Below are 11,577 nucleotides of genomic sequence, written 5' to 3'. Positions count from 1 at the left end.
CTTGTAGCCTTTAATTTCATCTACATAAAAGCTGTTTTAGTCTTACATCCATATGCCTTCATATTGTGCACAACATCTGGATATGTACTGTAGATTGGCAGAGCGACTTGTTTTTGAATATTTAGTTCTGTATTGACACAATGTGTTGTGTATATTAAGTATAAAGTTATTCACCATAGTTTAAATTGGACGTCTGATCTTGTTTATGTTGTGTTATGCTTTTTAGCTGTATTATACTTAATTAGTAATTGTTAATTGCTTTTTAAATGCTTAATCATACTTTTAAGACACCTACTGAACTACTGAGGCCAATTCTTTTAGCTCTCCTAGACCATCTGATGATGCAGCATATAGGAACCTGAGCCCTGTATTGTACTCTTATCGAAAACAACGTCTTTGTTGTCAGATCAAAGATGAAGACCTTGAAAGACATAAGGGTTCATTCATGTACCCCTACTGTATGACTCCTCATAAGTTCTTAAATGAAAAGAAACTTTCAGACCCTATAGTGCTGAGAGTTCATTTAAATATCCACCAGTCAGGACAGAGCTTATTTAGATCAAACAGTTAGTTACTGTACAGGTTATGTCTTAGAAAAGGGAAATGCTAAATTGGTGTCTCATGGATGTTTAAAACATTACTAGTTTACTCTCATTTGGTTCCCTTATTATATAGGCTGATTAATATATAAGGCATTGACATTAAAACTTTTTGTATTAATGTGACTGAACCCTTACAAATATACTTTTAAGGGGATAGTTCACCCAAAAATGAAAATGATGTCATTATTCAACCCTGTATCACGAAATTATGTACCTATACTGCCCTACAAAGGCAAAAGACCTTAACTCGCTAGAGTGTGAAACTGAGCTTAAAGAGTAACTAAACCCTAAACCAACTTTTTTTAGTTAATGATCTGTAAGAATGATGCTTTATTAGTGCTGTTCATTGATTTTAGTAACTTTTTTGCCATTTGGATATAAAGTGTTTCAATACTGCAATATATGGTGTAAAAACGTCTGAGTGCTGCCCTCTTCAGGTTGAACGGTGGCTACTGCAGTTGAATTTTCCTATTGGGTATTGGGTCCAAAAAATGACTCGTGACGTAAGCAGGTTTAAGCTCACCACACCCTTGTTACGATCTCACCACACACTTGGTACGAGCTTAGTTCGTCCCCTCTATCTCCGTTGGGATCTTCCCACTTTTCTTGCATTTTTCAAATATTACCAGTGGGCGGAGTCAGGCTCTGACCAGGGGTTTAGTTACGCTTTAAGACTCAGAAATGTATGTTACTATAGGTACGTAATTTTGTACTGGGTTGCATCATTTACTCAATCTTATGTTGTTTACCAACCCCCATAATTTATTTTCTGGTGAACACAAAGGAAGATATATATAAATATTTGTAACCAAACCGTTCGTGGACCCCATTCACTTCCATAGTAGGAAAAAGAATACTGGAAGTGAATGGGGTCCACGGATGGTTTGGTAACAAACATTTATCAAAATATCTTCCTTTGTTTTCATCAGAACAAAGAAATTTATGTGGGTTTGTAACAACATGAGGGCGAGTTGTTACAAACGCAAGCTTTATCCAATACCCTTTTGTAGGTACATGACAATTTCTGCATTGTCACGGCTGTCAGTTTGGTTCAAGCACCTTCAGATTTCCTCAGGCAATGTGCAGAGTAAAACATTATTGAAATTGTAATAGACATTCAGTTTAATTACTAAACTACTAGTGAACGAAATTTCAATTAATTTGAACAACAACAACCACGGGAGTTTTAACATCCGCAAAATGGAAAACAATGGGACAAAATTAAGTGATGACTTTCTAGTTTCAAATGGCCAGTATTTTGTTATTCTTGAACCCGTGGACATGGTCTTGGTGTCATTTTAAAGTTTTTTTTTCAAGCTCTTTCTATCTTTAACCATGCTGAAAATTTTACTCTATATTTATTATTTTTCACAAGGTTGTCTGTTGACTGCTGAATATATAAACCCCTTCAATATAAAAAAATATAGTACCGGCACCTCTTTTGGGCCACTTAAAGCACTGATGGAACCGTGTAGCCAGATGGTTCTTCTATGGCATCGTAAAGCACCTTTATTTTTTAACAAAGTGCTTTGATTTGTTGTATTAATTTTGTCTTGGAAATCAAGGGATGACATTTGATAACTAAGAACATTTATTTTTAAAGAAATATATAATAAAGGCTTATAGTACAGTCACAGACACCTCATTTGTTCTGCCCAGAGACTCCCAATTGTCTGCAATACAGATTTTAGAGGACCATCAATCTGACAGTAAAAAGGATTTATAATGTATATACCTACAGAAAGTTTCGGTTTAATCACCGGGAAGAGCTCAAGAGGTGGGTGGCAATTCACCCACATTTACAACTGTTTAACTTAACAGACCGCGATCTCCATTCATGTGGCTGAGTGGCAGTGTGATGCAACTGCCCACTCTGATCCCTCACGACGGCACAGCTCATTCAAACACCTACAAATCAAACTAGCAGATGTGCTTGTGAAATATATGAGGGAACAAACATTGGTTTCTATCCTAAAGTGGACCAAAGTAGTGTATGGGGAATAAAGCATGATAAATATAGGCTAGACTAGAGAGAACCAGACCTGATCTGACGAAAATGTATCTTGAAAAGAACTCCAGTGGCATCAGATGTCTAGGGGTTAGGAGAGGGTTCAATCACTTGCTCCTAATGATCCTGAAAGAGACCGTGACAGAGGATTTTGAAGTTTGGTGTGCGGAGGGGACGTGGTACAGCATCCGGATGAGACTCCGCTGCGCAGGATGTGTCTGCTCGTTGCCACTGAACTCAATTAAATGGAACTGAGAGCCTTTAATGCTCCACATACGCCATGTCAATCGGCGCGTCATCCCAGACCTACACACAGCTTTCCTGAGAGACGTTTCACGGACCTCTGTCGAGCAATATAAAACAGTCCCAAATTAAAGAGACATCTGTGTGCGTTCAATGCGTAATTATTAAGTGCATTTGTTTCGGTTTATTTTTATTATTGTTTATTTTACAGTTATTTAATATGAACATTTAACTTCATTGTATTCATTTTTATATTTATCTACTTTTATTGATGTAGATTTTTTTTATCGTCACATTTACTACTGCAATATTGTTTGACTTATGTCAATAAAAAGGTGTTGAAATGTAATGAAAGTGTTTATAATTAATAAAACTTATACTCCTGCGCTCTCTCTCTCTATTTCTTTCTCTCAATCGCGCGCACGCACGCACGCACTCTTTCCTCTTGTACTCCTCCTCTTCTGTGCGCTGTCGTGTGAAGATTATCCCACTGCTCCCATAAGCCCTATATATTACTAGCGCAACAAGCTTTACCTTCAATGAAAGCGGAGGAGAGGCGCGACTGGTTGCGTAAAGCATCGCTCCGTCCCAAAACCCGAGAAACAAGTTTAACCTAAAGGACTACAGATTAAAACGGAACATTTATCCCCTTAATATCTGCTGCATCAATCTTTGGAAACTCTTTTGGAAATTTTGGACTACACTAAACTGTCACGTGGTTTAATTGCCTCATTTTTGGGGGGTACAGCGTCCAGGTGATGCTATTCCTCTCAAGAGGCAAGCGTTTAGGAGCGCAAGCAACTCACCTAGATCAACCTAAACAGTCCCGCAACTCAAGCATGGATCGCTGTCAACGACTGTTTGTCCTCCTGTTGGGATGGAGTTATTTTTGCTGTGGACACTGTGCTGTGCTTAAGACATCCTTCGTGGGCTTCTCAAAAGACGCAGAATTTGGACATAAAGTGGAGGACAAACAGCATGTGAAGAAAACGGAGCAGGACACGCTTTCAGAGCACATGCAGATGCTGTACGCCAAATACAACAGTGCGGGATTCCCTCTGAAAGATGGCAACACTGTACGCAGCTTTAAAGCGCATTCAGGTAGGCTAGGTTACCTTACATTTTCTTTCCTGTTTTTCCTAATGTGTGGAACATTTAATTGTGTTGTAGTTGTGATTCTTAGGGAACACACGGATAAAATATATATTTAATGCATTGTAAGTAACCTACATTTTTAGGCCATGTCTATTCTGCTTATACAAAGGCAAAAGGCAGTAACTTCGTTTTTGGTCGAAAATTAGTTATTGATTTGTTGAAATAACTATGAAGAATAAAACAACTAAAAATCACTAGAAAGTCTCAATTAAAATTATTTTAACACTCTAGCCAGTTATTTTGCCTTTGTATGGCAGCATTAGTTTTGCACAGGTTGCGCAAATACACCTGTTGAGAAAACGCATAGTGAATTGCCCTGATATAACAGCTAGAGATGAACAGCTTGTCTTGCAGCGTTTTATAGACAGCGCCAAAGCCCTTTAGACGTTTTTGTGGTAATTTGAAATCTGAAATGTTGGTCGTTTTTATCAAGCTAGCGAGCGTTCATCCTGGTTCACAAAATTTCACGAATCGATTCAACTCTCTCGATACGCGCTCATGATATTGTGCATCTAGTATATTAACTTATGGTCATCTTTTGGTTATGTGTAAAAGTTATGAATACACCTTAAATCCCTACTGGAATAAAGGAAAATAGACAGAAATACGCCGCTTCTGATAATAAGGGCGCTTCTTGTCCCCACATTTGGATGAGTCATACTGCACAAATACCTCCCCCTAGTGTTTAAATCTGATATTGCTATTTTTGTCAGCTGTGCCTTTAAAATTAAAACGTAAGAAAATAGCACAGCTCACCCAACAGTTATAACAAAAACAGTGAGATTTTTTTCAGTGGAATAAATGTAAAAGCATAAATAAATCAATTGTTATTTTAAAAGGCTCGAGCTTGTAATAAACATAACGCCAGTTTGAATGGACACTGTAGGTTTTAGTTAAATAGCCAAATGTTTTACTTTTCAAAAATGCTAAGCACAAACACATTAAAAACACCATAGTATTTACTATAGTAAACTGTAGAAATAACGTATACCTCTGGTCATAATATTTGATTGTAAATGTGTAATAATGTGTTTTTCTTCAATCTGTGTTTCTCCCATTAGGCACAATCAACAACAAGCAGCTACAAATCTTTAACCTCACTTCCCTCACCAAATCCGAGGACGTTCTCTCAGCAACACTACACTACTACATTGGTGACCTGCAGAACAGCAGCCACAGATGCACAAAGTCTAAGAGCTGTGCTCACCATAATCTCAGGCGACAAGGTCACATTCACCTCGGTGTCTGGACTTTCAGCATTGTGGATAACACCACCAGAACGATCGGCCATTTTTCCATTAACATTTCCACAATGCACCGGGACTTTATATCATGGCAGTGGAAAGACGTAACTCGTGTAGTCAACCAAGCCAAACATCACGACCAGCTTCTTATAGGCATCGACATTGACTCCAGAGGACGCCAACCACTGAAGAAACTCTTGTCGGATAGGTCTCCCTACATTCTGGTCTACGCCAACGACTCTGCTATCTCCGAACCCGAGAGCGTCGTGTCCACCCTACAGAGACACAAACGCAGATTTGTGCCTAACCTTCATTTGCTTGAAGCTCATAACCGCAGCACCTCCTCACAACATCGGACCAGGCGGTCCGCCAACATCCTACTGCCGCTGCAGAACAACGAGCTTCCAGGTCCTGAGTACCCTTATGAGGTACCTACCTGGGATGAAACCAGCCCGTTTGATCCGGTGGAGAGCAAGCCAGTCAAGCGCCCTCGTAAGAAGCCTCGCAAGAACCCAAGGCACAAGAATCCACTGCTGCAGTTTGATGAGCAGACCATAAAGAAAGCCCGCAAGAAGCAGTGGAATGAACCAAAAAACTGTGCTCGAAGATATTTAAAGGTCGATTTCGCAGATATTGGCTGGAGCGAGTGGATTATCTCCCCCAAGTCTTTTGATGCATACTACTGCTCGGGGTCCTGTCAGTTCCCAATGGCAAAGGTATGTTACTTATGGTTGGTGTTTTAGGCCTAGTCCACATGGACACAGGTATTTTTATAACCAGAGTTTTTTCTCAAAAAAAACCTGTCCGTACATGCTTGGAAAAAGCAAAAACACGCTATCAAGCTCTGTCAAGAGCATGCCACACCAGCAGGCGGCGATATAACCCAAATAGTAAAGCCACCTCGGCCAATCACAAGCCTAGCAAAAGTGATGTCGCAAGGCAAAACCCCCAGTTTTACTTTACTGCAACCGGCGTTTCTTAAAATCCTGGCAGAGGTTTTCAAAAATGTTTAGTTTCAGTGCCCTGATACTGCGTTTTCGTGTGGACGAACGTTTTCGTGTGGAAGAAAATATTCATGTCCCTGTGGACTAGTCCTTACACTACGTTTACACATGGGCGGCTATTTTCATAAACGGACATTTCAACCTCTCCGGTTTCAAAAATAACTTTGTGCACATGCACGTCAGTTTTCAGACAAGTGTTTATTGACACGTACCCGTGTATATATGCCGTCAAGAGCATGCCAGACCTCTAGGTGGGGGTGTAACAAGAAGCTCAAGCCCACGTAAGCCAACCAGAATCCCAAAAACAGCAACGAATCACTCCCTGTTCCTCTTTTGAAGAAGGTCGCATTATTGACGTAGGTCTGGCGCATATTGTGACGTTGGCTGCCTAAACATCCATTTGTCTCAGTTTACATGCAACCGTGTAACCGAAGATTTTCCAAATCTCCACTCTGGCCGGAGTTTTTAGAAAGAATCGGATTCAGAGGCGAGTTCGCGGTTTGCATGTAAAGTTTTTCAAAATAACCATGTACGTGTAAACAGGGCCTTAGATTCACACAAAGGCAAATATATGCAGAGCTTAAGTTCATAGTTGTTAAGTTGGATTGCTTTTAAGTTTGGTATGGAAAAGGTGTTGCATGGTGGTAATGGCTGTAATGCAACACCAATTGTTGTGCATTCTGCAATATTTGTCTTTGGTTTAAAGCAATCAACTTAAAATACCGGATTAGTGAAGAGAGAGGCAGAAGAGATGAACACTGACTGTCAGACAAAAAATTGTCAAAAAATTGTCCCTAGCTGTCACTGTGGAAGTAAGCTTTAAAAAGATCATAATATGTACTATTTAGGGACAGATGTGTATGCATTTTTTACAACTATGTAGCTCTGATGTACTAATTTGAAGTTTTTATGTGCAATAGTGAACTTTTTGAAAGGATACGACCCCAGTGACAGCTCAGGATCATTTTTGTGAGTTGTGTATACAGTGAATAGAAATGTAAGTGCCACCAAGTGGCAGCCAGATGAAATTAACTTTGTAAATCATACAATTTTATCCGATAGCATTAACTATAAACGGTCATTGTTTATAATAAAACCTGCCTGTCACTTCTCCAAAACACCATAAAGAAATATTTTCACCTAATCACAGCATATGTTCTCACTTTGAGAGCATGTGTTATTAGGTGAACTGCCTCTACCAGTTGTTTTTCTTCTGTGGTATTTTCTGTGCATTCAAAGTAAGGAAACATATGGTCTGATTCAGGAAGAAAAACACTTGTTGTTTTTGATGAAGCAGTTTTGGTCTCTGCGGTAAAGCTGATCATGGAAAACAAAGACCCACTTGTTTTATATTCTTTATATAAGAATTATGTTGGTGGACAGCTTCCTGTTTCTTCAATCAAACCAGATTTGCAAATTCATTTAATGCTTGTGTTTGTTTTTTTTTAAAGAGGACATATGAAAATCTGACTTTTTCCATGTTTAAGTGCTTTAACTCCCCAGTGTTTCTATCAACCTAGAAAATGTGAAAAAGATCAACCCAGTAACTTAGTTTTGGTAAACCATTCTCTGCAAGCATGTGAAAAAATAGCTCATTGAAATTTGCCTCCCCTTGTGATGTCAGAAGGGGATAATACCAGCCCTTAATCTGCAATATCCAACCACGGCACTGCCATTTCGTGCAGAGATCAGCTCATTTGCATTTAAAAGGACACACCCAAAGTGCTCACATTTACAAAGTGGCAATTTTAACATTATAATAAATGATCTATATGATATTTTGAGCTAAAACTTCATATATATATACTCTGGGGACACCAAATATTTATTTGACATCTTAAAGAAGTCTTGTGAAATGTCCCCTTTAAAATACTTGAATAACATGAATGGGTAGCTTTAAAGATGGTTTTTTGTTGAAAGTACCTGTTTTTGACTAATACCAATTTGAAATTTTACAGGAGGGAGTCTAACTTTAAACCTTTAATGCCTCAAGGACATTTTCCATATGGTTAATGTATAATGTACAGTATAGTATATTTGCTTATAGTTTTAGCTGGTTTAGGTTCCAGATCAGTAATGACTTTTTTTAATCCTCACAGTCTTTGAAACCTTCAAACCATGCAACCATTCAGAGCATCGTGCGAGCAGTGGGCGTGGTCCCCGGCATCCCAGAGCCCTGCTGTGTGCCAGAGAAGATGTCTCCCCTCAGCATCCTCTTCTTTGATGAAGACAAGAACGTGGTCCTCAAGGTCTACCCCAACATGACAGTGGACTCGTGTGCCTGTCGGTAAACTCTTTGGTTTTGTCCACCAGCTCAACCAGCTAAGCTCATTTCTAATTTTTGCACTGGAAGAAAGCCTACATGCCAGTAGCGGACTGAAGATATTCGTATCGCAAACCTTGAAGAACTCTCTTTAGCTTTAAGGTTGTGCAGACCGATGTGCTTTCCCAGAAGGAATTTGTTACTCTTAGCATGATCAACTGCGATTCATGAACCTACAAAGAGACTTTCGATGTTTGTTCCTATATTTCGGATCAGGTACCCATGGGACAAACATTTGTTGATTGATCATGAATCCGATTCTGTACAGTTTGTATAATCTCACAATATTATAGCTATATTTTTGCTACAGGGGCATTGATTGACTCTCAGTGTCTGTATTCTATGGCTGCTATACAGAGGTATACTTTAGTGCAGAGCACAAATGTGGTAAAAGTGGACTTGGAAAGTAAGAAAAAGAACTGTTACCTTTGTAAAAAAAATAAACTCTGACTATATTAAAATTATTGTTACATAAAATGCATACTGTCCACATTACACTTAAAACAGTGTTTAATATCTTGGTGTTGTGATTGTGAATGTCTATATACAATCTTCATAAATAAGAAAATATTTATTTTCTTTAAAAGATGCGCAAATTGTACAAGCTCATATTTTTACATCTTATTTTATACACATTATGGATTTTTTTCCAGATATCTTGCATTTGTAAATACATTTAATATATATGATACAGATACTTCTGTCTGAAGGTTGCATCCTTACAGCTCAATTGAATTTATGGTATTGCCATTGTTGCAAGTAGAGACAATCTGTCAATTATTCACGTCATGTTTCAACCACTATTTCAACCAGGTTTCAGATTTTAAGATTTTGATATGTTCTGCAGATCGGAAAAACAATCATGTTTATAAATACTAACAAAATTTTTTACAGTATGTAAGTATGAAGATTATTTTGCCTTTGTCTTATTAAGCAATTTCTAAAAAAGTTTTTGATAAAAATATTCAGTAAAAACCACACTGAAAAGGTAAATGAACATTTTATCAGACTATTCAGATTGCATACGTGTAACTTAAATGAAAAAGCAGTGTCATGTTTACTTATTTGGGCAAAAACAATCTTTACTGCATTGATTTATTTGGATATAAATGTGAGTTTTCGTCTTTCTAATATATTATGAACGTATTTGTAATGTTTTTCTAAAATGACATATCATTCAGCTGCATGTTCAAAAAATTGTGGTGTTCCTGTTGAATTTCTATTCAACCTTTGGACAATAGAGAAATGTAATAAACATTAAAAAAGTGACTTAATATATAACACATCATGAATCCCAAAGACATCCAGTATGTAAAGCACTCCTTAAGCATTTGTGTTATATATATATTTGGACAGCTTTTAACACACTGTGTGTTTTGTAAATGTTCTTCTGTAGGTGAAAGGATGTGCTTGTACAATAAGCTTCATAAGAAATTATATTTGTATATGGAAATGACCTTTAAAAGCATTTATTTATTTTCTGTATGTTTCATTCTGTACCTTGTTATTTTTGTGAAGCAAGCAGGGGCTTCATTCAATTTACATTCAGAGCTTTGCTGCACAAAGGTTAGACAGCAGTGCACAAGATATCGATTGTGAGTCAAATTAGTGAGAACGCTTGTAACCCACTTACTAAAGGGCTCCATTTTGACAGACCAAGGAAAACTCAATAAAGTTGTATAATTGTAACAGTCATGTAGCCATGTGTATTTATCAGGTGTTAGTGGATTGAACCCTCAACCCTCTGGCTGTAAAGCAAAACACTTCTGAATATTAATTGCATTGTTTTATGGAAATAGGTCGATACTTTCTGGAAAGTTGTCACATGTTATTTAATAGATTTTCTCATTTACAAATGGTGCGCAAAATCCTCTGTGCTACAAAACTGGTCACAACAAAAATGAAAGTGAACACGATAATCACAAACGATAAAGTTTTAGGTCTGTTTGTTCTGAATGTAATATGTACAATAGCCTATTGTAACACTTAATGACTATCTAAAATATCTTTTAAGATGACAAATGTAAATTCTCACATAAAAAAAGGAGAATAAAATAACCAACAGGGTCAAGCATTACATCAGCAAAACATACACTCTTAAAGGAAAACACCACAATTTTTCAATATTTTACTATGTTCTTACATCAACTTAGATGAATTAATACATACCTATTTTTTTAAATGTGTACACTTAATCTTAGTACAGCGTGCAGTAATTTTGTTAGCATTTAGCATAGCCCCATTCATTCCTTAGGATCCAAACAGGGATAAATTAAGAAGCCACCAAACACTTCCATGTTTTCCTTATTTAGAGACATGAGTTACATGAATAGTAACACAAGTAAGTATGGTGGCACAAAATAAAACGTGGTGATTTTTTAAACGGATAAAAAATGAGAACTATATTGTATGGCGGAAGAGCCATAAAATCTGCAAAAAATCGCCACGTTTTATTTTGTGCCACCATACTTATGTAATTATTCTTGCAACAGTCTTTAAATAGTGAAAACATGGAAGTGTTTGGTGGCTTCTACACTGTCAGAAATAAAGGTACAAAACTGTACCTTTTCTGTCACTGGGGCTGTACCCTAAGTTTCCGTTTGGTACCTTTACAGGAATACAAAACAGAATACAATTTTGGGTAGATTACCTTACCTTAAGGACCTACATTGTTAGAAAAAAGTCAAAATATGTACCCTAGCTGTCAGTGGGGCAGCACCCTTTAAAAAGGTAATTGTATGGACCATTAGGTACAGATATGTAAACATTTAGTACCAGTTTGTACCGTTGAGATACTAATATGTATTTTTTTAGGTACTAATAAGCTCTCTTTGGTCCCAGTATGTACCTCTGAGGTACTAAAATGAAATCCCTTGGTGCAAAGCTGTACTTTTTGAAAGGGTACAGCCCCAGTGACAGAAAAGGTACAGTTTTGTACCTTTATTTCTGACAGTGTAAATTCATCCCTGTTTGGATCCTAAGGAATGAATGGGGCTAG

At 37.5% G+C, this 11,577-nt stretch overlaps 1 protein-coding gene across 1 annotated transcript; it reads left to right on the top strand.

The window, feature by feature from the left end:
- Positions 1-3,481: 3,481 nt before the first annotated feature.
- Positions 3,482-10,268, top strand: bmp3 (bone morphogenetic protein 3). The gene is made up of 3 exons (XM_065267056.2): positions 3,482-3,954; positions 5,070-5,968; positions 8,356-10,268. The coding sequence occupies exons 1-3, from the start codon at positions 3,612-3,614 to the stop codon at positions 8,545-8,547; spliced, it is 1,434 nt and encodes a 477-aa protein (XP_065123128.1). The 5' UTR covers positions 3,482-3,611; the 3' UTR covers positions 8,548-10,268.
- Positions 10,269-11,577: the final 1,309 nt, after the last annotated feature.

The sequence above is a fragment of the Paramisgurnus dabryanus genome, chromosome 5 (assembly GCF_030506205.2).
Source record: "Paramisgurnus dabryanus chromosome 5, PD_genome_1.1, whole genome shotgun sequence".
In the NCBI taxonomy this organism is placed as follows: Eukaryota; Metazoa; Chordata; class Actinopteri; order Cypriniformes; family Cobitidae; genus Paramisgurnus; species Paramisgurnus dabryanus.
The sequence above is the reverse complement of the archived record's forward strand: the minus strand, read 5'-3'. Positions and strand labels throughout refer to the sequence as shown.